The sequence below is a fragment of the Leucoraja erinacea genome, chromosome 29, assembly GCF_028641065.1.
Source record: "Leucoraja erinacea ecotype New England chromosome 29, Leri_hhj_1, whole genome shotgun sequence".
NCBI lineage: Eukaryota > Metazoa > Chordata > Chondrichthyes > Rajiformes > Rajidae > Leucoraja > Leucoraja erinaceus.
Window position 1 is genome coordinate 6,425,816 of NC_073405.1, and position 25,901 is coordinate 6,451,716.

A 25,901-nucleotide genomic window follows, 5' to 3' on the forward strand; every position below is an offset into this window, starting at 1 on the left:
GTTATTAGTGTGCTTTTCAGGTTGAAGATGCCTTGTCATACCTGGACCAGGTTAAGATGCAGTTCGGGAACAACCCGGCCGTTTACAATGAGTTCCTTGACATCATGAAGGAATTTAAATCTCAAAGGTATGCAGGCAGCCTCAGTGCATTGCCACCTCAATCTGACGGGAACAATTCGTATCAACCCGCTATCCTGTCCGATTATTGTTCAAGCAGCCCGTTTGATGTGTTGGGAATTCGGGAGATTGGGAAAAAGTTGCGACATGACGTTATTGACTCAATTACTCTTATTATGCCGTCTGCGATGACGAAAAAGTGAATAAAGTTCTTTCGGGAGTCGAGAACACAGAGACGACTCGTGGAAGAGTCTAGGACCAGAGGGAACAGCCTCACAATAAAAAGATGTACCTTTGGAAAGGAGACGAGGAGGAATTTCTTTAGGCGGAGGGTGGTGAATCTGTGGAATTCATTGCCACGGGCGGCTGTGGAGGGCGTCAATGGGTATTGGGAAGGAAAAATAGATCAGCCATGATTGAATGGCGATGTAGACTTGATGGGCTGAATGGCCCAAGCCTGCTCCTGTAACTTACGAACATAAGATATGGTCTGTGAATTTGAACTAGGCTGTTCTAGTTGATGTCAGAAAGCACAGCTTCACACAAATGGGGGAGCATCAGGAGTTCTGAATCCTCAGAAAGATGTGGGTTAAATGGAGCTTTCAGAACTGAGGTTGATAGCCTCTTGTGGTAGCTACCAGCTTCTTGCTTCTTGCTGGTAGCGATAGAATGCAAGCTAGAACATGGAAGGGAGATCAGGATCGGTTGAGAAGCCATTGCTTTATGAAGGAGGACCATGGGGCCAAAAGACCCCCTCCTGCTACTGCATCACAAATATAAAGTCATTTCTCATCATCCTCCCAGCTTCCCAGTACCATGACTTCATTTCTCTCTCCAGTCTACTGAACAGTTCGATTGATCAGATAGGACTAGAGCCCCAAGTATTTAGTGTGGAGGAGCAATGCTGATCATGTTGGCAACCTGATGAATCTGTTGCTCTTTGACTGTTGAGGGGGTTTGTGGTTCTATAACACTTCTCAACGCTTTCACCACTAAATGTTTCTTATTCTGGATTGCAGCATCGACACACCTGGTGTAATTGACAGGGTTTCCCGGCTTTTCCAGGGACATCCCGACCTTATTCTGGGATTCAATGCCTTCCTGCCACCGGGATACAGAATAGAGATTCAGAAGAACAAGGCAGTGAGTGTCCATGGACCCACCCCGGCTGAGACTCAGGTGTGTGCGTTGGTCATCGTCCATGGTCCCCAGTATGGCAGCAGAGCGGGCAGTGTGTCTGATCACAACCACATTTTCCCAATTCTTTAATGACATATCCTTTAAGAATAAGGAGTAAGCCATTTAGAACGGAGACGAGGAAACACTTTTTCTCACAGAGAGTGGTGAGCCTGTGGAATTCTCTGCCTCAGAGGGCGGTGGAGGCGGGTTCTCTGGATGCATTCAAGAGAGAGCTAGATAGGGCTCTTAAAAATAGCAGAGTCGGGGGATATGGGGAGAAGGCAGGAACGGGGTACTGAATGGGGATGATCAGCCATGATCACATTGAATGGCGGGGCTGGCTCGAAGGGCCGAATGGCCTACTCCTGCACCTATTGTCTATTGCCTAAAACCCATTGTAAATAGGTACGGGTATGAACCAAAAGGATTTGCTTTTCACTGCTGGTCTTCTGCCAGGAGGTTTAGTTCAGTCGATTATTGTCATGTTTACCGAGGTACAGTGAACCAGAGGTACAGCGAAAAGGTTTTTGTAACGTGCCAACAAGTTGACTAAAAGACGACATAATTACAATCCAGCCATCCCCAGTGTACAGATACAGGATAAAGGGTACAGCATTTAGTGCAAGATAAGGTCCACCAAAGAGAGTACAAAGGCCTCCAATGAGGTAGATGGGAGATGGACACAAAATGCTGGAGTAAGGCAGCACCTCTGGACAGAAGGAACAGGCGACATTTCGGGTTGAAACCCGTCGTCAGGATTCAGTGGAGAGGGAGATACAGAGATAAGGGAGCGTACGAAAACAAGACAAAGGGGACAGTGATGAAGGAAAATGTAGAATAGATCATTGTTAGCTAGGAGAAGGTAACAACAAAGCAAACAGATAAAATAAACGAGGACAGTCAGACTGGTCGGAGAACTGGGAAGGGGGGGGGGGGATGGAGAGAGAGAGAGGGGGAATGCAAGGGTTACTTGAAGCTAGAGAAGTTCAATATTCATACTGATGCCCAAGGTGAGGTGCCCAAGTGAAATATGAGGTGTTGTTCATCCAATTTGTGCTGGGCCTCACTCGGACAATGGAGGAGTTATGTCCACTTTGATGTGGTAGATTGGAGGTCAGGTCCGCACTCCAGCAGGTGAGTGGATGGTCAGTTGCCTGAAAACTGCTTGGAAGAAACTGTCCCTGAATCTGAAGTTGGGATTCTCTCACAGCAGAGTCACTATAAATGCCATGTTTTATCTCTAAATACCCTTGAGCTTAGTTTGACTAGAGATACCGCATGCAAACAGGCCCTTCGGCCCACGGAGTCTATGCCAACCAGCGATTACCTGTTCACACTAGTTTCATGTTATCCCACTTTTGCATCCACTTCCTACACACTAGGAGCAAACTACAATTAACCTACAATCCCACACGTCTTTGGGATGTGGGAGGAAACTTGCATGCTCACAGGGAGAGCATGCAAACTCCACACAGACCGAACCCAAGGTCAGGATCGAACCCGGGTCTCTGGCGCTGTGAGGCAGCAGCATTACCAGCTGCACTGACCGCTGCGCCGTCCCTTAACGGGCCCCCAAGCTCAGGCTGCCAATTGTTTTCATCCGCAGGTGCTGTCGGAGGCAGCGCGTGAGCGTGCAGCTGCCGCGCCCACCAATGCTGCCGCCGCTCCGGTCTCCCGTGCCGACTCTGCCCCGGCCCAGAGCCCTCTGCTGGGTCACAAGGACGAGCACGTAGACCGCCGCCCGATCCGCGAGGACTTCACTCCACGTTTACTGGATCACCACGACGACATAACATCCAATGATCCGCATCCCGTGGAGTTCGACAACGCAATTAGTTACGTGAATAAAATCAAAAACCGTTACCTAGAACGCCCTGAGGTTTACAAATCCTTTCTGGAGATTCTGCACACCTATCAGGTAAAAACCGAGCTATCGAACTCTGGAATTCTGCAGTAGCAACTCGTATTTATATATGCCCTTAATATTAGTAAAACACTAAAACGCTCTTTACAAGAGAGTTTACAAACCATATTGTGACAAAATTCTTGATCGGTGTTTGCTGAATCTAAAGAGTGCCTTAAAGAAGGAAAAAGGCAAGGAGTTTGGGGCAGATCATTTTAGATTAGATTAGAGGTGCAGTGCGGAAAACAGGCCCTTCGGCCCACCGAGTCCGCACCGACCAGCAATCCTCGCACACTAACACTATCCTACACACACTGGGGACAATTTACAATTTTACCAAGCCAATTAACCTACAAACCTGTACGTCTTTGGATAGTGGGAGGAATCTGGAGCACCCGGTGGCATAGCGGTAGCACTAGTGCCTTATAGCGCCAGAGGCCGGGGAACTTTGTCTGTACGGAGTTTGTACGTTCTCCCCGTGACCTGCGTGGGTATTTTCCTGAGATCTTCGGTTTCCTCCCACACTCCGAAGACGTACAGGTTTGTAGGTTAATTGGCTTGGTACAGATGTAAAATTGTCCCTAGTGTGTATAGGATAGTGCTAGTTTGCGGGGATCGCTGATCGGTGTGGACTCGGTGGGCCGAAGGGCCTATTTCCCCGCTGTGTCTCTTAATCAAACTAAAAACTAAGATGCTGTCTGACCCGCTGAGTTACTCCAGCTCTATGTCAATCTTCAATATACAATATGTGCAGGAGTAGGCCATTTGGCCCTTCGAGCCAGCACCGCCATTCAAGATGATCATTGCTGATCATCCCCAATCCGTACCCTTTCAGCTTTTTTGTTTAGTTGGTTTGGACAAAATGGTACAAATGGCCTCCTCACTGTGCCATGAAAGTCAATGATTTTACGAAGAAGACTGCTGCAGGGCCCTAGGTAATCAAAAGGTTTGATTAGGTAAATATAGATACAAATCTTTCCTTTGCAGGGGCATCCAAAACTAGGGACGACAGGTGAAAGATGGTCTTGAATAAATCCAATAAAGAATGTTCTTTACTGAGTGAACAGTGTGAATGTGGAGCTTTAAGGGGGGAACTCTGTTAACATAAAGGAATGATAGAAAGTTGGTTGGGTGAGCTGCGGAGAAATGGTGAGATCTTGTGTGGTCGTAATCACAGCACTGTTGGACTGATTGGCCTGTAAGTGCTTTATACCGACTAATGCCGGAGAGATTTCCTCGTGCAGGAAACACACGCCGTACTTCAGAGACTTGAGCACTTCCCATGTTGATGGAGATGCTGCCTTCTGTGTTTCAGTCAGCACCGCTCTCACTCAACATTACTCCATGTTCCAACAATCACCCCCCCCCCCCTCTCTCTCTTGCCAGAAGGAGCAGCTGATTGTGAAGGATACCAAGGGGAAACCTTACTGTGGCATGACGGAGGATGAAGTCTTCGCGAAGGTCGCCAATCTGTTCCGAGGCCAGGAAGATCTGCTGACTGAGTTTGGCCAGTTTCTTCCAGATGCCAAACGATCTCTGGTACGTGACAATTCCCACTGCCTCTCCCCACCCACAGTTGAGACTTTTCCCAGACATTGGAGGGTCAGGAATCTCCCACATACGTTTGCCCGATGTGTGAGGTTCCAGGGTGAAATCAAAACACTTTTCTCGAATGACACAACGCCATTTCCATTTTGTCTCCAATTAACTGACAGTTTGTGTCGTTACCCTAATGTCAGAATCTCATTGTTCTGTCTCAGAGCCATAGACATGGAACACTCTTGACTTATTTGGTGTTGATTTTGTTGTTCGGTAATAGAAACATAGAAAATAGGTGCAGGAGTAGGCCATTCGGCCCTTTGAGCCTGCACCGCCATTCAATATGATCATGGCTGATCATCCAACTCAGTATCCTGTACCTACCTTCTCTCCATACCCCCTGATCCCTTTAGCCACAAGGGCCACATCTAACTCCCTCTTAAATATAGCCAATGAACTGTGGCCTCAACTACCTTCTGTGGCAGAGAATTCCAGAGATTCACCACTCTCTGTGTGAAAAATGTTTTTCTCATCTCGGTCCTAAAAGATTTCCCCCTTATCCTTAAACTGTGACCCCTTGTTCTGGACTTCCCCAATATCGGGAACAATCTTCCTGCATCTAGCCTGTCCAACCACTTAAGAATTTTGTACGTTTCTATAAGATCCCCCCTCAATCTTCTAAATTCTAGCAAGTACAAGCCGAGTCTATCCAGTCTTTCTTCATATGAAAGTCCTGACATCCCAGGAATCAGTCTGGTAAGGAGCGCAGTTTCATTTTTGACTGGCCTGATTGCCCCGGGGGTGATTAGTATGGGTGTCAATGGTGATGGGGCGAAGGCAGGAGAATGGGGTTGAGAGGGAAAGATAGATCAGTCATGATTGAATGGCAGAGTAGACTCGATGAGCCAGTTGGCCTAATTCTGCTCCTAGAACTTGTGAACGAATGAACTTATTTACTGTCTAGCTTCCTCTGCTTCATTGATTCAGAGTTGAACTTGGTGAATGGCTAATTCATCACCAATCAAGATATCGTACCGGTTCCTCTAATATTATTCCACAACCCGAAGAACTTAATCCGCACTCAAGGAGTTTGTATTATAAATCCGGGCTGGCCCTGCACTGCAGGACGAAGGGAATGCTGCATTCTTACACTTTTCAACAGAAATAATTGAATTGCATCTCAAATGTGTTCACCTTCAGTATTCGTCTTCCAGATATGGGGATTATGCACTTCCCACTTGTGGAGGGAAAATGCACGAGGAAAGTATAGTAAATGATAGGTCCCTTGTGGACAATGATGTTGAGCGGCATCTTGTGGTGTAAGTCCATAGCTCCCTGAAGATAGCAACACCAGTGCATAGGGTGGTAAAGAAGGTGTATGGAATGCTTGCTTTCATCCATCAGTGCACTGATGCAGTGTAAATGTTGGCATGTCATTAGACCGTAACATTGGAGCAGAATTAGGCTATTGTGCCCATCGAGTCTGCTCTGCCTTTCGATCATGGCTGACCTATTTTTCCCGCTCAACCCCATCGTCCTGCTTTCTTCCCATAACCTTTGGGCGTCCTTTCTAATCAAGAACCTATCAATCTCTGCTTAAAAAATACTCGATATCTTGCTATCCATCTTACCTCCATAGCTATCTGTGGCAATGAATTCCACAGATTCACCTCCCTCTGTTAAAGAAATTCCTCCTTCCCCATTCTCGTTGTAGTAGCTGTATAAAACTGTGGTCGGGCCACATTTGGAGTGTTGCGTGCCGTTCTGGTTGCCACATTATAAGAATGATGTATGTGGAGGCTTTGAAACGCTAGCGGAAGAGGTTTGCCAGGATATTGACTGGATCGGAGTGTGATAACCATAAAGAGGTAGGACAAAGTTGGATTGTTACTTTGGAGTGTTGGAGGCTGAGAGGTGTTCTGAAGCATATAAAATTCACTGAGATAGTCGGCCTTTTGCCCCAGGATGGAAACGCCAAATACTGGAGGGCATAGATTTAAGATGAGGGGAAATGTTCGATGGAGATGTGTGAGGCATCTTTTCACGTGGGGAACGGAGATACCTGATTCACACTGCCGGGGGAGGTGGTGGAAGCAGATATCATAGCAGTATTTACAAGGCATTTAGACAGACCACATGAACAGACAGGGATTGGAGGTACATGAACCATGTTGGATAGCATGGCTTGGATAGAGTGGAGCGGATGTTTCCACTAGTGGGAGCATCTAGGTCGTAGCCTCAAAATTAAAGGACGTTCTTTTGGGAAGGAGGATAGAAGAAATTTGTTTCGTCGGAGGGTGGTGAATCTATGGAGGCCGTCAGTGGAATTTTTTTAGATAGATAGATAGATAGATTCTTGATTAGTACGGGTGTCCGAGGTTATGGTGAGAAGATTGTGGTTGGGAGGGAGAGATAGATCAGCTATGATTGAATGGTGGAGTAGACTTGATGGGCTGAATGACCAAATTCTACTCCTATCACTTATGACCTTATGATGTGCATGCAGATGGACTTAGTTAAATTGGCTTTGTGGTCAGTGCAGACATAGAATAGAATGTATTTTATTGTCATTCAAACAGGTTTGAACGAAATTTCATTCCTGCAGTCATCACATTACAAAAAAACCCAAGACGCACACTTAACGCAATTTACACAAACATCCATCGCAGTGAATCTCCAACACCTCCTCACTGTGATGGAAGGCAAAAGTCTTATCCCTTCCCTTTGTTCTTCTCCCGCGGCCCAGTGAGCTAAAGGGGCCTGTTCTGTGTTCTATGTTGTACGATGTCAGCCTGTGAGTAATGGTAGAAAGAAGATGGTATTCACAAGTTTATGGTTTGTGCTTCACTCTTTGGTGCATATCCAGCTACTGTTCAAATCGCTGCCACTTCTTTGAGATTTGAAGTCTCCCATTTTAATTCCCAGTTCACTGGAAGCGCTGCGTCGGAAAAGGATGAGAATAGAATGGCCGACGACGACGATGGATCAAAACACTCGCAAAGCAAGAAGCGTTTGCGGACCTCGCTGCTGCCCCAAGTGCTTCCTCCACTCAAGGTCAGCGCGTGAATATGTACTCCGTGAATATTGTGGTTAGGAATCACCCTGCCCATGTCCATCTTGATGGCTACCTGCAATTTAGGCTCTTGAACATGGTTCAGATTAGATTAGTTCTCACCACTCGTCTGTGGGGCAACAACATCCTCTCAGCATCTAAATGACCAAGTTTGAAGACTACCTTTAAGGTGGGGTGATACGGGGCATTTCTGATTTTGTATCAGTTGCTATGTTACTAACTGTTTCGTTTAGAGATACAGCGTGGAATCAGACCCTGCTGCCCACCAAGTCCACGCAGACCGTCGATCTACCATATAACCATATAACAATTACAGCACGGAAACAGGCCATCTCGACCCTTCTAGTCCGTGCCGAACACGTATTCTCCCCTAGTCCTATATACCTGCGCTCAGACCATAACCCTCCATTCCTTTCCCGTCCATATAACTATCCAATTTATTTTTAAATGATAAAAACGAACCTGCCTCCACCACCTTCACTGGAAGCTCATTCCACACAGCTACCACTCTCTGAGTAAAGAGGTTCCCCCTCGTGTTACCCCTAAACTTTTGTCCCTTAATTCTCAAGTCATGTCCCCTTGTTTGAATCTTCCCTACTCTCAGTGGGAAAAGCTTATCCACCGTTCGTACTATTTTTAATGCATCCACTCTTTAGACTTTAGAGAAGCAGCGAGCCAAACAGATCGTTTGGTTTATGGAGCCCGCACCGACCAGCGGTCGCTTGCACTATCCTACACTAGGGACAATTTGCAAATGGATAGAAGCCTACAATGTACAAAGCTGTATATCTCTACAATGTGGGAGGAAATCTGAGCACCCAGATCGAGCCTGGATCCCTGGCGTTGTAAGGCAGCAACTTTACTGCTGCGCCACCCTCCCTACTCGCGCAAGTCACAGAACCTGGAGGGAAACATCGAAAATAGGTGCAGGAGTAGAGGCCATTCGGCCCTTTGAGCCTGCACCGCCATTCAATATGATCATGGCTGATCATCCAACTCAGTATCCTGTACCTGCCTTTTCTCCATTACCCCTGATCCCTATAGCCACAAGGGCCACATCTAACTCCCTCTTAAATATAGCCAATGAACTGGCCTCAACTACCTTCTGTGGCAGAGAGTTCCAGAGATTTACCACTCTCTGCGTGAAAAATGTTTTTCTCATCTCGGTCCTAAAGGATTTCCCCTTTATCCTTAAACTGTGACCTCTTGTCCTGGACTTTGCCAACATCGGGAACAATCTTCCTGCATCTAGCCTGTCCAACCCCTTAAGAATTTTGTAAGTTTCTATAAGATCCCCTCTCAATCTTCTAAATTCTAGAGTATAAAACCAAGTCTATCCAGTCTTTCTTCATAAGACAGTCCTGACATCCCAGGAATCAGTCTGGTGAACCGTCTCTGCACTCCCTCTATGGCAATAATGTCCTTCCTCAGATTTGGAGACCAAAACTGTACACAATACTCCAGGTGTGGTCTCACCAAGACCCTGTACAACTGCAGTAGAACCTCCCTGCTCCTATACTCAAAACCTTTTGCAATGAAAGCTAACATACCATTGGCTTTCTTTACTGCCTGCTGCACCTGCATGCCTACCTTCAATGACTGGTGTACCATGACACCCAGGTCTCGCTGCATCTCCCCCTTTCCCAATCGGCCACCATTTAGATAATAGTCTGCTTTCCCGTTTTTGCCACCAAAATGGATAACCTCACATTTATCCACATTATACTGCATCTGCCAAACATTTGCCCACTCACCCAGCCTATCCAAGTCACCTTGCAGTCTCCTAGCATCCTCCTCACGGCTAACACTGCCCCCCAGCTTAGTGTCATCCGCAAACTTGGAAATATTGCCTTCAATTCCCTCATCCAGATCATTAATATATATTGTAAATAGCTGGGGTCCCAGTACTGAGCCTTGGGGTACCCCACTAGTCACTGCCTGCCATTGTGAAAAGGACCCGTTTACTCCTACTCTTTGCTTCCTGTTTGCCAGCCAGTTCTCTATCCACATCAATACTGAACCCCCAATGCCTTGTGCTTTAAGTTTGTATACTAATCTCTTATGTGGGACCTTGTCGAAAGCCTTCTGGAAGTCCAGATACACCACATCCACTGGTTCTCCCCATCCATGCTACTAGTTACATCCTCGAAAAATTCTATAAGATTCGTCAGACATGATTTACCTTTCGTAAATCCATGCTGACTTTGTCCAATGATTTCACCACTTTCCAAATGTGCTGCTATCCCATCTTTAATAACTGACTCTAGCAGTTTCCCCACTACCGATGTTAGACTAACTGGTCTGTAATTCCCCATTTTCTTATAGTTCGTACTATTTCTATGCATCCACTCTTTAGACTTTAGAGAAGCAGCGAGCCAAACAGATTGTTTGGTTTACGGAGCCCGCACCGACCAGTGGTCGCTTGCACTATCCTACACACTAGGGCCAATTTGCAAATGGATAGAAGCCTACAAAGTACAAAGCTGTATATCTCTACAATGTGGGAGGAAATCTGAGCACCCAGATCGAGCCTGGATCCCTGGCGTTGTAAGGCAGCAACTTTACTGCTGCGCCACCCTCCCTACTCGCACAAGTCACAGAACCTGGAGGGAAACATCGAAAATAGGTGCAGGAGTAGGCCATTCGGCCCTTTGAGCCTGCACTGCCATTCAATATGATCATGGCTGATCATCCAACTCAGTATCCTGTACCTGCCTTCTCTCCATTACCCCTGATCCCTTTAGCCACAAGGGCCACATCTAACTCCCTCTTAAATATAGCCAATGAACTGGCCTCAACTACCTTCTGTGGCAGAGAGTTCCAGAGATTTACCACTCTCTGTGTGAAAAATGTTTTTCTCAACTCAGTCCTAAAGGATTTCCCCTTTATCCTTAAACTGTGACCTCTTGTCCTGGACTTCGCCAACATCGGGAACAATCTTCCTGCATCTAGCCTGTCCAACTCCCTAAGAATTTTGCAAGTTTCTATAAGATCCCTCGCAGGCGTGGGTAGAACATGCAAACTCCCATGTAGACAGCACCTGAGGTCAGAATAGACCACGGGTCTCTGGCGTTGTGAGCCAGAAGCGCTACCAGCTGTGCCACCACTAAACCATCATTCACCGCTCAGTCTGGGGCAGTGATTGTCGTCTGGTGCAGCTCTTACACCGTTTTTGTCTTTTCTGCTCACTGCTCCAAATTGATTGAAATGTTTTTCAGAAAAAGCTGAAGTTATCCAGTGTGAAGGATCGGTCATTAGCCTCTGCGGGCAAGCACGGCACCTTGCGAGAGTTCAGCTTCTTCGACAGAGTGAGTTTGCCAACTTTGTGTTGGCATTGGCTGGCATTCTGATTTATTTCTGACGTGAGGCAGGAACAGGGCGACCTGAAACATTCCGGGCTCCTTGAAAGTGGCGAGAGGCGTTGAGGATTCTTTTCACAAAGAACCCTCTGGATTCTGGACCGCATTAATCGGGAAAGGGGCGCTGAACTGTTGAAAAACACCCGTTTAGACTTGAATTGAAATATTGCTTCCAGTTCTGGCTAGTTTACTTTACAGATAAACTAACCTCGTAGAGAGTAAACTTATCTCTCATTTAACATTTAGAATGTTAGTAGGAATCAGTTGTCAGTTCCAGAAAAAGCAAGGGGAGAGATGGTGGAAGCTCGAACAAACATTTTCCAATCCTCTGGCATGTGTAGTTTGAGTTTATTTTATTGCCACATGAAAGGCTTTTGTGGCATGCTGTCCAGGACTGGTTAGTGGGTGCCGGAGGACTGGAGAGTAAGTGATCAACAGAACTTGCGTGTATTTAACTTCTGAGGTTTTACAAATCCATCGTCACCCCCCCTCTAGTACTGTATTCCTGATGAGACTCCTCTGTGGTGCAGCTTGGCAGAAGCACTGATGTGAGCATTGTCCAGCATGACTCCGCACCCTGCAGCTGTCCCTACTCGCATCCTTTAGTCTGTGCAGCCACTAATATGGTTCACATTATGCTTAGGGTAACATTTCTGACAGGAATCTTTTGAATTTGTTGGTGGGACTATTTACACTATAAAAGCTTTATAGAGCAATACCCAACTCTCCATAGGTGACCATTTCAGTGTGTATGTGTATTTGGAGTCAGTTATACTGTTTGGAAAAAGGCCCAGCTTCCCCACGCCAACTAGTGACACCTAGCTGCGTTTGGCCCATATCCCTCTAAACCTGTTCTATCCATGTACCCGTCTAAATGTTTCTAAAATGTTGCGATAGTCCTTACCTCAGCTATTCCCTCCAGCAGCACGTTCCATACACCCACCACCCTTTGTGTAAAAAAAGTTACCCGCAGGCTCCTATTAAATCTCCCCCCCCCCCCCTCTCTCCCCATCTTAAATATATGCCCTCTGGTTCTCGATTCCTCTTTGGTGGAACAAATACCCTACTTCTCAACCTCTTTAACCTTGTTCAACATTGCAATCCTTGGGCTTGTTTCTGGGATCTAACTGTCAGGGGCCACGCATTCAGGGTTGCTCCCATCTCACTGTTGCCCCTTTCAATCTGAAACAAAATTGCAACAAGACTACGGTTTGATTTCAAGGCCTTGTGTCTTCTGTTGCCATAGCAGCAGGCAAGCATAAAGCGCTGTCAAGTTTGCTGAACAATATGTGAACATTTTATTTTGTGGCTATTTATGGAATGGATCTTCCTTGAATATGAAGAAATTATGTTTTTATAATCGTGAAAGGGGATAAACCGATCAAAAAGGGATGAATGAAAAAGTGATCACAGATCAATTAGTGTCATGATTTCGTTTATAGAGATTTTTGGAAAATATTCTTAGTCACCCGAATGGAAACAGATTAACAAATAGAAATGTGAAATAAGAATAGATTAGGGATTGAGATCTCTTTGAATGTCATTCAAAGAGCCAGCACCAGCTTGATTGCCTGAATGACGGGCTCCAGGTTTGGGAGATTATCTCTTTTCAGTCACTTGTTATTATTATCTCATGCTAGTCACAGCTTATTATTGTCATATGTCATGAGATATGGTGGAAAAACTCAGCGTCATGTTCAGTTTAAGCAGATCATACCATAAATAGGTAGGTGGGTAGGTAGCTACGTAGATACATACATACATACGTATTTACATCCATACATACATATTTATTCATACATACATACACACACCAAGGTTGTACAACAGAGAACAAATAGGTTGTAGTAAACAGTGTTACATAAACCACAATGTAGTATATAGTATTCTACTATTTAGTACATTTTGGGCAGAGAGCGGTTTTATTGCCTCGTCATAACGTTTGCAAAAAGGCCCAGCGACCCAGTTTATGGAAAGAGCCGCTAGTTGAGGCAGGTACTATAGCAACATTTAAAAGACATTGGGCAGATACATGGATGGGGAAGGTTTAGAGTGATATGGGCTAAACATGGGCAGGTGGGAGTTAAGCTGATGGGGCATATTGGTTAGCATGGACAAGTTGGGCCGAAGGGCCTGTTTCGGTACTGTATGGTGTCATACACCTCTGCACAGAATAGCGCCGAGCTATTTGCTGAGACACCACCTCAAGATCTTTGCTCTTTGCTCTGTCCGGTAGATTTACCTGACATCAGTTGAATGCAGAAAATTCTATGTGGAGTGATGTTCGATGACAAGTGTGTGACTCTGATTACTCCCCCCCCCCCCCCCCCCCCCCCCCCTCAACCCCCATCCCCACCCACTGATCACCACCCCGTCCTCGACACCCACCCCGACCCACCCAACTCTGGCTTCCCCAGGTGCGTCGGATTCTGAAGAGTCAGGAGGTGTACGAGAATTTCTTGCGCTGCATTGCCCTGTTCAACCAGGAGGTGGTGTCAGGCTCTGAGCTGTTGCAGCTGGTCACTCCATTCCTGGGGTAAGTCTATGCATCTTTATTCTTTACTATAGAGATACAGCGCGGAAACAGGCCCTTCGGCCCACCGAGTCCACAGTAGGGACAATTTTACAATTGTAGCTAATCCAATTATCCCACAAAGCTGTACCTCTTTGGAATGTGGGAGAAAACCGGAGAGAACGCACGCGGTCACAGGGAGAACGTACAAACTCCGTACAGACAGCACCTGCAATTCAGTAAAACCTGTAGTCGGGATCAAATCCCGGTCTCTGGCGCTGTTAGGCAGCAACTCTACCGCTGCGCCCCTGTTAATTAAAGGTTTGAAGCCTCCCACGTTACCTGACAGGGTTTGATCTGTATTCTTCTTCTGACTTCAGCAAAACACTGTCACGGGTTTTTTTTTTGCTGCCTCACCCCACAGTCTGTGTGGTTTGCTGATATAACACATTTTTTAAGGAAGACATTTTCCAATATTGCCATTGCAGTGAGCCCAGTTGCACGCTATTTTTAATCGCATGGTTGGTGTCCGAATTTTACATTTCAAGTGTGAGATTTCTGAGATTAGACAGACCAAGATGGAAGAAATGAGTTTCGGCGATTTAAAGAATTGTCACGTGTACCTAGATACGGTGAAATTCTTTGTTTTGCATAGAATTCAGTAAAATCTCACCATACATAAGCACAATCTCAAATAGGTGCAAAAGTGTAAGGATTCTAGTGTAAGAATGATAAACTTCACCCGGGGAGTACACAAAGAGTCGCCAAGTTTCTGGTGCCATCTCGTGCCCTTGAAGTTTTGAGGTCTTAAATATATTGAGTATTATCTTGGTCTTCAAGGTTTGTTGTCCTGGCGTTGGCACTAGGTCGGTGTTGCAGGCCCACTCCACCGACACCTCATAGAAACATAGAAAATACGTGCAGAGGTAGGCCATTCGGCACTGCCGTTCAATATCTGCACTGCCACCTGCACTGCCATTCAATATCATGGCTGATCGTCCAACTCAGTATCCTGTTACCTGCCTTCTCTCCATAGCCCCTGATCCCTTTAGCCACAAGGGCCACATCTAACTCCCTCTTAAATATAGCCAATGAACTGGCCTCAACTACTTTCTGTGGCAGAGAATTACACAGATTCACCACTGTGTGAAAAATGATTTCTTCTCATCTCGGTCCTAAAAGACTTCCCCCTTATCCTTAAACTGTGACCCCTTGTTCTGGACTTCCCCAACATCAGGAACAATCTTCCTGCATCTAGCCTGTCCAACCCCGTAAGAATTTTGTAAGTTTCTATAAGATCCCCCCTCAATCTTTTAAATTCCAGCGAGTACCTCGCCCCGTGAACCGCTGCTCTGCCGCCGTGTGGTGGGGGCGCTTCCCGCGGCTGAACCCCCAGAGCGCCTTCGAGGACGTGGAAGGCGGGTTCGGGGGTCCAGGTATTGGTGACCTGCACCAGCACCGATCCTCTTCTCCGATAGATAGATAGATTCTTGATTAGTACAGGTGTCAGAGGTTATGGGAGGAAGGCAGGAGAATGGGGTTAGGAGGGAGAGAAAGATCATCCATGATAAAATGGTGGAGTAGACTTGATGGGCCGAATAGCCTAATTCTACTATTCCTTATGACCATCTCTGTTTTCCGCCGATGCCATCATTGTTTTCTATTGGGTTTGAGTCCTTTCAACGGTTAATTCATTTTAATTCAGTTTGCAAGATGTATATTTTGTGCGGAAGAAGGGAATTTAGGATTTTATGTTGCAGTTGCTTTGACTGATAATGTATGTAATCCCCTTCTGCAGATGTGTACTGGTGGCTGTTTCATGTATTGGGTCAACTTTTACAATGCGTGTCGTTTTGTTTTGCTTCCTGCACCCCCTCTCTCCCGGCTGCACCTCGGACCCCCTCTGCTCTGCTCCGAAAGCAGGAAGTTTCCGGAACTCTTTGCACGCTTCAAGTCGTTCTTGGGCCAGAAGGAGCTGTCACTCACACAGCCGCTGCAGAGGGATCGGCCGGTGGATGGGATCGCCCGGGAGATCGACTATGCGTCGTGCAAGAGATTGGGCTCCAGCTACCGAGCTCTGCCTAAAACCTACCAGCAGCCCAAGTGCACGGGGCGTACAGCCGTCTGCAAGGAGGTAGGGACAGGTCCAGAGTAAGGTGCAAACTGGGTGATATCACTGCATCAGCCTGGAGTTAACTCAGAATACGTGCGGTACATGGTGATGGATGGAAAGACGCCAGGGAATTCTTGTAATATTTTCATTTTTACATAAGTTCTTGGAGCAGAATTAGGCCATTCGGCCCATCAAGTCCACTCTACTATTCAATCATGGCTGATTTATTTTCCCCTCTCAACTCCATTCTCCTGTCTTCTCCCCATAACCCCTGACACTCTTACGAATCAAGAATGTGTCAATCTCCGTCTTAAAAGCATCCATTGACAGCAGATGCCACAGATTCACCACCCTCTGACTAAAGAAATTCCTCCTCATCTCCTTTCTAAAGGTACATCCTATTCTGAGGTTACTTGAAGTTAGAGAAGTCGATGTTCATACCGCTGGGGTGCAAGCTGCCCGAGCAAAATATGAGGTGCTGTTCCTCCAATTTGCCCTGGGCCTCACTCTGACAATGGAGGAGGCCCAGGTCAGATTGGGAATGGGAGGGGGAGTTAAAGTGCTAATCAACCGGGAGATCAGGTAGGTTTAGGCGGACTAAGCGGAGGTGTTCAGCGAAATGATCGCCGAGCCTGCGATTGGTTTCGCCAACATACAGGAGTCCACACCTGGAACAGCGGATACTGTAGATGAGGTTGGAGGAGGTGCAAGTGAACCTCTGCCTCACCTGATAAGACTGTCGAGGTCCTTGGACGGAGTCGAGGAGGGGAGGTATATGGACAAGTGTTGCATCTCCTGCGGTACTTGGGGAGGGGGTGGTTTGGTTGGGAAGGGACGAGTTGACCAGGGAGTTGCGGAGGATATGGTCTCAGTGCAAAGGGGTGGAGATGGGAAGATTTGGCCAATAGTGGTATCCCGTTGGAGGTGGCGAAAATGTTGGAGGATTATATGCTGTATGCGACGGCTGATGGGGTGGAAGATGAGGACAAGGGGGGCTCTGTCCTTGTTACGAATGGGGGGAGGGGGAGCAAGAGCAGAGCTGCGGGATATCGAGGAGACCCTAGTGAGAGCCTCATCTATAATGGAGGAGGGGAACCCCCGTTCCCTAAAGAATGAGGACATATCTGGTAACTTGGTGTGGAACACCTCATCCTGGTGGCAGATGCGCTGTAGACAGAGGAATTGGGAGTAGGGGCTGATCGTCCTCTATCAATAACCCGTGCCTGCCTTCTCCCCATATCCCTTGACCCCACTAGCCCCTATAGCTCTATCTAACTCTCTCTTTAATCCATCCAGTGACTTGGCCTCCACTGCCCTCTGTGGCAGGGAATTCCACAAATTCACAACTCTCTGGGTGAAAATGTTTTTTCTCACCTCAGCCTTAAATGACCTCCCCTATATTCTAAGACTGTGGCCCCTGGTTTTGGACTCGCCCCACATTGGGAACATTTTTCCTGCATCTAGCTTGTCCAGTCCTTTTATAATTTTATATGTTTCTATAAGATACCCCCTCATCCTTCTAAACTCCAGTGAATACAAGCCTAGTCTTTTCAATCTTTCCTCATATGACAGTCCCACCATCCCAGGGATCAATCTCGCGAACCTACGCTGCACTGCCTCAATCACAAGGATGTCCTTCCTTAAATTACGAGACCAAAACTGTACACAATACTCCAGATGTGGTCTCACCAGAGCCCTATACAACTGCAGAAGAATAGGTTTCTAATAGGTGTCAATCGATATTCTGTCTCCATGTGCTGTAGACGGTGAGATCTAGAAACGGTAGAGAGATGTCGGAAATGGTCCAAGTGAATTTGAATGCAGGATGGAAATTAATTGTGAAGTTATTGAAGTCGGTGAGTTCTGTATGGGTGCAGGAGGTACCACCGATGCAGTCGTCAATGTAGCGGAGGTAGAGTTCGGGGATAGGGCCAGTGTACGCCTGGAACAGTGATTGTTCGACGTACCTACAAAGAGGCAGGCATAGCTGGGGCCCATGCGAGTGCCCATAGCACAATGTTCGGCACAGAAATTGTGGGCTGAAGGGCCTACTCCTGGGTTGTACACAGTTCTCCTTTGGTTCGGTGATCTCATTGCTCTTAACTCTCTCCACCATCTTCTTGGTTTAACCCCTCTGGAAAGCGTGTGTATGTGGGCTAGCCTGTCTGCTAATTCTCTATCTTGATATTCTCTTCTGCATCACTTTGAAGCCCAAATTGTTTCACTTCTCCTAAAACTTAAATTCTTAATGCCAGAACTGCTGTGTTTTAGTTTACTTCAGCAATTCCCCTAGAGTTCCTGGCATTCCCAGAGCCATTGCTCATCGTTCTTTCAAATATTTGTACCGGAAGCCTTTCCGTTGAACGCTGAGTTACTCATTGAGTCGTACAGCATGGCAACAAGCCCGTTGGCCCAACTTGCCCACACCGACCAACTTATCCCATCTACATCAGTCTCACCTGTCTGCATTTGCCCCATATCCCTCTAAACCTGTCCCACCCATGTACCTGTCTAAACGTTTCTTAAAACATTGCGATAGTTCCTGCTCTGGGAGATCTCTCCACCTTTCACTAGAATTGGAAGTGGTGGCTGTTGTCAATGTGGAACAATGATCATTACGTGTGCGAAGCCCAAATCTCTGCCCAGCACCAGTTCCTCCTTCATCTTTCCTGTAGTTTTGTTTAGAGATACAGCACGGAAACAGGCCCTCCGCACCGACCAGTGATCCCAGCACATTAACACTATCCAACACACACTGGGGACAATTTTACATTTTATACCAAGCCAATTAACCTGCAGACTCGTACGTCTTTGGAGTGTGGGAGGAAACGGAAGATCTCGGAGAAAACCCTCGCAGGTCACAGGGAGAACGTACAAACTTGATACAGACAAGCACCCGTAGTTAGGATCGAACCCGAGTCTCTGGCGCTGTAAAGCAGTGGCTCTACAGCTGTGCCACCGTGCCGCCCCTGTATTGTCGAGGTAACAGCCAATGCTTGGCGCAATTTGCTGGAAGGGCTTGTTTCTTCCTTGAGATTTGTATCTTCAGTCCAATCATTTTGCATTAGTTGTGAGCCCACAATAATGAAAGACACTTCCCCAAAGTGGTCGGCGTGGGCTAGTTGGGCCGAAGGGCCCGTTTCCAGGCTGAATTACTCTATCTGCAGTCGCTTGTTTCTACACTCAGTCTGCCTCGGATTAACTTGCTTGCGTTTCTTCCTGTTTAGGTTCTCAATGATACTTGGGTCTCATTCCCCTCTTGGTCAGAAGATTCCACCTTCGTGAGCTCCAAGAAGACCCCATATGAGGAGCAGCTTCATCGCTGTGAGGATGAGAGATTTGAGGTACTGAAACTGCTCTGATGAGCAGAGTCTGCTATAAATAGGGAGAGGTTAATACGCATGTCTTAGCACTTTACTACGTTAGCCCTTGGCTCTTGCTGGCAGATTTGCTAGCTCAGGAATTGAGGTGGGTATTTGATGAATAGTGAAGGGCTGACTCAGGGTTGGGTTTGAGGACGGGGGGTATTATCTTAGGATTCGTTTCAATGTTTAGTTTAGTTTAGAGACACGGAACAGAAACAGGCACTTCGGCCCACCGAGTCCGCGCTAACGAGTGATCCCCGCACACTAACACTACCCTACACATACTAGGGACAATTCACAATTAGACCAAACCACTTATACCAGCTACAAACCTTTAGGTCTTTAAAGTGTGGAGGGGAAATTGGAGAAAACCCACGCAGGTCGCGGGGAGAATGTACAAACTCGTAGTCAGGATAGAACCCAGTTCCATGGCGCTGTAAGGTAGCAATCTGCCACCGTGCCGCCCAGTTCAATGGTTCTTTATTCTCACGTATGCATATTTTTTTGCACAACCCATAAATGCACAGTCGCCATATTCTGGCGCCATTTACAAAGGAAAAGTCTAAAGTCCGGTCCACATGCTGCAAGTACTGGAGCACCAACAATCCAGGTAAGCCCCAGGCTGCTTCAGGCCCTCGCGTTATACACGGGATTTGCGTGCTTGAAAAACAGCACAATCTTCAAAAACGTGTAATTTAAGCATATATACGCGACCATGCTGTCAGCGGTAAATTTGAGCAGGTTATTCGGGAAATACCAGCGCATAAACCAAGCTTTGTTGTTAATGCAACGAGCATGTTGTTTTAAAAATGCATACACCAAACGCGTGTGAAATGGGAGCTGCCTGTGTTTGAAAGAAAGCAGTTTTCATGGTTTGTACGGCATTGGGTTTGAGGAGCCCGTGTTGCCATGGGTACTGAACAGTTATCATATTTGCTTCGGATGTTTCTTGACAAATAGCTCGACGTTGTCCTGGAAACAAACCTTGCCACGATCCGTGTGCTGGAGAGCGTGCAGAAGAAGCTGACCCGAATGTCGCCCGAGGATCAGGAGAAATATCGCCTTGATAATTGTTTGGGAGGAACTTCGGAAGTCATCCATCGCAGAGCTATCTATCGCATCTACGGGGACAAAGCTCCGGAAATAATCGACGGGCTCAAGAAAAACCCAGGAACGGCTGTGCCTGTGGTGCTGAAGAGGTGAGATTTAATAAGTGGGATCTGCCTCCTTCGATTGAGGATACGGGGCATGGTTAAAGGTGACTTTTAGAAGGATGAGTTTAGAGTTTAGAAGGATGAGGGGGAATCTTATAGAAACATATAAAATTATAAAAAGGACTGGACAATCTAGATGCAGGAAAAATGTTCCCAATGTTGGGGCGAGTCCAGAACCAGGGGCCACAGTCTTAGAATAAAGGGGAGGTCGTTTAAGACTGAGGTGAGAAAAAACTTTTTCCCCCAGAGAGTTGTGAATTGATGGAATTCCCTGCCACAGAGGGCAGTGGAGGCCAAGTCACTGGATGGATTTAAGAGAGAGTTAGATAGAGCTCTAAGGGCTAGTGGAGTTCAAGGGATATGGGGAGAAGGCAGGCACGGGTTATTGATAGAGGATGATCAGCCATGATCACAATGAATGGCGGTGCTGGCTCGAAGGGCTGAATGGCCTACTCCTGCACCTATTTTCTATGTTTCTATGACTCTGGGAGGTGGGGGGGGTGTGTTAATGTGCAGGGATCGCTGGCTGGCGTGGATTCGGTGGCGAAGAGCTTATTTCCTCGCTGTATTTCTAAAAAGTAAAAAAAGGACTGAAAAAGTGTTGGTGTTCAAGGCAGTAGGCTCAGAGTGCATGAACAGTGGATGCTGATAGCAGTAGATGATGAAAGTAGTTAAAGGCCTGGATAGAGCGGATGTGGAGACGCTGTTTCCACTAATTGAGGAGGCTAGGACCAGAGGCCACAGCCTCAGAATAAAAGATCCCTTTAGAAAGGAAATGAGGAGGAATTTCTTTACTCAGAGGGTGGTGAATCTATGGAGTTCACTGCCACAGATGGCAGTGGAGGCCGTCAATTTTTAAGGAGGAGATTGACAAATGTTTGATTCGTAAGGATGTCAAGGGTTCTGGTGGGAAGGCAGGACAATGGGGTTGAGAGGGAAAGATAGATTGAATGGCAGAGTTGACTCAATTGGCCTACTTCTGCTGAAAACCCCCCAGAAACACCGGGTTTGGGGATTATATATATCCAGAGGCTGTGATGTTGCCTGTGGGGGGGTTTAGCCATTTTCTGGATACAGATCTTTAGCCACCTCACAGTTCTGAACACTCGCTGCCTTGCCCGGTCTTATTCCACAAACCCAAGCCTGTAAACCTTTCTCAGGATATTGTACCAACTTGGACGTTTTATTAGGTAGACAAAAGTGCTGGAGAAACTCAGCGGGTGCAGCAGCGTCTAAGGAAATAGGCAACGTTTCGGGCCGAAACGTTGCCTATTTCCTTCGCTCCGTAGATGCAGCTGCACCCGCTGAGTTTCTCCAGCACTTTTGCCTACCTTCGATTTTCCAGCATCTGCAGTTCCTTCTTGAACACTTGGACGTTTTATTACGTGTGTGTGTGTTGTGTGCCACTCGCTACAGGTTGAAAGCCAAAGAAGAGGAATGGCGGGAGGCACAGCAGGGCTTCAACAAGATCTGGCGGGAGCAGTACGAGAAATCGTACTTGAAGTCACTGGATCACCAGGGAGTCAACTTCAAGCAGAACGACACCAAGGCACTGCGCTCCAAGAGTCTGCTGAATGAGATTGAAAGCGTTTACGACGAGGTACTTTACGGTTACCCCAAGCAATAAATCTGTGCTAAAGATAGACGCAATGTGCTGGCGTAACTCAGCGGGTCAGGCAACATCTGTGGGGCTGCTCCAGAGATGCCGCCTGACCCGCTGAGTTACTCCAGCACTTTGTGTCTATCTTTGTATAAACCAGCATCTGGTTTCTACATAAATCTATACAAGACCTTGTAAATACAGTCAGTGGAGTGCTATGAAAGTCAATATTGGAATGTTGCTATGTAAGTTGTTGGTGGTGAGCATCCTTTATAAGGCAAAATCCCCAAGACAGTCTCTAGTGTTTGAAAAAAATGATTGCAAAGAATTATTTTTTTTTAATTTCCGTGCTTATTTTTTAATCTCAAGAACAAAGATGTTGCCAGAACTTGAAGGCCTGAGCTATAGATAGAGGTTGGGCAGGTCAGGACTTTATTCCTTGGAGCGCAGGAGTCTGAGGGATGATCTTTTAGAGGTGTACAAAATCGTATGGGGAATAGGGAGTGTTTTCTCCTGAGAACGGGAATGAAGAACCAGAGGCCATAGGTTTAATGTGAGAGGGGGGAGATTTAATAGGAATCTGAGGGTCAATTTATCTCACACAGGGTGGTGGGCGGGTACATGGAACGAGCTGACCAAGGAGGTAGTTGAGGCAGACACTATAACATAATTTAAAATACATTTGGACAGGTACATTGACAGAAAAGGTTTAAAGGGATATGTGCCAAACACAGTCAGGTGGGATCAGTGTAGATGGAGCATCTTGGTCGGCATGAGCAAGTTGGGCCGAAGGGCCTGTTTCTGTGCTGTATGACTATAATTGTTCTGCCCAAGAAATGGGACTAAGTGCAATGAAGTTATTCCGTCACAAAATATGGAACAAGTCCATTTCTGCCCATATTCAGCATGTTTACGCACTATCTGGACTGTCGAGTGGGCTAGTTTCAGTCAGTCGCAGGTAGAAAGCCAGGCTCAGGTCTGTCCTGGACAATTAATTAGGTTCATGTTGATTCTGGACTATAAAACTCAGTCCATCAGTCAATACTAATTTATAAACTGGAATTTGGTCAGTCCAGGGCTATAAACTGGGTTTAAAATGGGCACCAAACTTACCGTGTGGAGAGGGGAGGTACACAAAAAAAGCTGGATAAACTCAGCGGGTGCAGCAGCATCTATGGAGCGAAGGAAATAGGCAACGTTTCAGGCCGAAACCCTTCTTCAGAGTGTAGAAGGGAGATTGGTTGTCTAATTAAATGGTTAATTAAAATGTTGTTGTAAAACGCAAAATGTTGGAGGAACTCAGCGGGTCAGGCGCCATCTGCGGAGGGAATTGCTGGGCGACGTTTCGGGTTGGGATCTTTCTTCAAACTGATCGGAGTAGTGCGGAGAAAGCTGGAAAAGGGAGGTGGGGGCAGGATAAAGCCTGGTAAATGATGGGTGGATAGAGTCAACCTCTTTTTTAGGTGGATCAGGGGGTATGGAGAGAAGGCAGGTACGGGATACTGAGTTGGATGATCAGCCATGATCATATTGAATGGCGGTGCAGGCTCAAAGGGCCGAATGGCCTACTCCTGCACCTATTTTCTATGTTTCTAACTTGGAGACACGAGGAACAGCAAATGCTGCCATCTTGAGCAAGAGCTTCCCAGATCATTGCCTCTGGGTTAAGCAGTGTTGCCTGATCCGCCGACTAACTGCAGCGTTTTGTGTTTTGATCAAATTATCAGCCAGTACGAAGACACAGAGAATTGACCTCTTCTCTTCTCTTGATGTAGCGGCAAGAGCAGAACTCTGAGGAAGGTTGCCCGGGCTTCACGGGGCCCCACCTGATGTTCGTGTACGAGGATAAACAAATCATGGAGGACGCCGCGTCCCTCATCATCTACCACGTGAAGCGGCAGCCCACCATCCAGAAGGAGGACAAGGATCACATCAAGCGTATCATCTACCATTTTGTGCCGGACTTATTCTTCTCCCAGCGCGGGGAGCTGAGCGAGTCGGAGGACTCGACGGACGAGGAGATGGAGAGCGACCAGCGACACAGCCAGCGCAACAGCGCGGACACGGGGCAGAAAGGAGCGACTTCCCCGGAGAGCAGTCTGGCCGAGGAGCGGGTGGACCTGCGCGACCAGGTGGCCGAATACCAAAAGAACTTGGACGACGTCTACAACCTGTTCTTCGTGAACAACAACTGGTACTTTTTCCTGCGGCTCCACCAGATCCTGTGCTACCGGCTGCTGCGCATTTACAGGCAAGCGGAGAAGCAGCTGCTGGAGTACCAGGTGGAGAAGGAGAAGGAGAAACAACTGCAGGAGGGAAGGAAGGAGAAAGCAAGTGATCCTGCCGTCGAGCTCCGGCTCAAGCATCAAAGTACGACTCGTTTCCCCAAGGTTTGGTTTCTCTATTGAGCCTGTGGTACTGACAAGAAGCCTCCATTCAGCTGGTCAAACCCTTTCCTCCAATTTTAAACCGCAGAAAATTTTGGGTGGCACAGTGGCGCAGCGGCAGAGTTGCTGCTTCACAGCGCCAGAGACCCGGGTTCAATCCTTACCTCGGGTGCTGTCTGTGAGGAGTTTGCATGTTCTCCCTGTGACCTGCGTGGGTTTTCTCCAGCACTCCCAGTTCCTCCCACACTCCAAAGACGTGCGGGCTTGTAGGTTATTCGGCCTCTGTAAATTGTCCCGGGGGGGGGTGTGCGTGTAGGATGGTGTCGGCGTACAATAGCAAATCGACAACAGAAAATAGGTCGACAACGAATGTATGGATGGTCGCTGGTTGGCACGGACTCTGTGGCCTGAAGGGCCTGTTTCCACGCCGTGTCTCAAACCTAAACAAGCCCAATCATTGAGTATCTGTCAGTATCACAACAGCGCTGAGCTCTGTCTCACTTATCCCATATTTTTTTATCTTTTATCACCTCCTCCACCTTTGCCTTGCCCTGGCCTCTCTGGCTGATTATCAAGTACCTTAACATCAGAATTCACCGCCTCCTCTTAATTCTGTTGCTGAGAAAAGAGAGTGCACTTTGCCTGCACGATGGTTGCAAGGCAAGTTGGTTTAGTGGGACAATTGTTGGACTGTTGTAATACTTAAGGCATCATTTTCAAGATCTATTTGTTTGCATGAGATTTATCTGTTTAAAGTGTCATGTAAATGACACATAGCAACAGGCCAGTAGTCTTAGAGCAGGGTCACTCTGGCAGTGCGCCCCTTGCCCCCCCCTCAACCCGTCTCATTTCAACCAGGATTGTGGGGCTGATGTTTACTGAGTCAAGTACACTCACCTAGTGCAAGGCCACGCATGCCAGCTGTGATCGTGTACTGAATGCTTGTGCCTGTTTGAATCTCTAGGTGAGATTGAGTTGGAAGAGTATTACCCGGCCTTTCTGGATATGGTAAGGAACCTGCTGGATGGAAACATTGAGCCGACACAGTACGAGGACACGCTGCGAGAGATGTTCACCATCCACGCCTACATTGGCTTCACTGTCGATAAACTGATCCAGAATATCGTGCGGCAGGTGAGTGGAGCGGCACGTCTAGAGAGTGGCACAGGAGCAATGTTGGTAGAGTGGGTCTTTGATTTTACTCTCCCTTGTATTCCGGTGGTGGGATGGCCGTCATGCAGGAACATTAAGCTTAACCCTAAACTTATCTAATTAAGTTGGGGGAGACCAGAACCAGGGGCCACAGTTTAAGATTAAGGGGTAAGCCATTTAGAACGGAAATGAGGAAACACTTTTTCTCACAGAGAGTGGTGAGTCTGTGGAATTCTCTGCCTCAGAGGGCGGTGGAGGCGGGTTCTCTGGATACTTTCAAGAGAGAGCTAGATAGGGCTCTTAAAAATAGCGGAGTCAGGGGATAATGGGAGAAGGCAGGAACGGTGTACTGATTGAGGATGATCAGTCATGATCACTTTGAATGGCG

The 25,901-nt window shown here is 47.1% G+C and overlaps 1 protein-coding gene across 5 annotated transcripts in view; it reads left to right on the forward strand.

The window, feature by feature from the left end:
- sin3b (SIN3 transcription regulator family member B) overlaps positions 1-25,901 on the forward strand; it is a 53,771-nt gene that overhangs the window by 15,511 nt on the left and 12,359 nt on the right. For 2 of the 5 annotated variants that reach the window (XM_055658449.1, XM_055658446.1), the window contains 13 exons: positions 9-127; positions 1,137-1,296; positions 2,903-3,214; positions 4,586-4,738; positions 7,664-7,792; positions 11,030-11,119; positions 13,588-13,706; positions 15,603-15,816; positions 19,023-19,139; positions 20,121-20,359; positions 21,791-21,974; positions 23,750-24,344; positions 25,326-25,495. In XM_055658449.1, coding sequence (XP_055514424.1) covers positions 9-127; positions 1,137-1,296; positions 2,903-3,214; positions 4,586-4,738; positions 7,664-7,792; positions 11,030-11,119; positions 13,588-13,706; positions 15,603-15,816; positions 19,023-19,139; positions 20,121-20,359; positions 21,791-21,974; positions 23,750-24,344; positions 25,326-25,495 — 2,601 coding nt within the window. The remainder of the gene's footprint in view (positions 1-8; positions 128-1,136; positions 1,297-2,902; positions 3,215-4,585; positions 4,739-7,663; positions 7,793-11,029; positions 11,120-13,587; positions 13,707-15,602; positions 15,817-19,022; positions 19,140-20,120; positions 20,360-21,790; positions 21,975-23,749; positions 24,345-25,325; positions 25,496-25,901) is intronic. The other 3 variants (XM_055658448.1, XM_055658447.1, XM_055658450.1) reach the window with 3 other exon arrangements.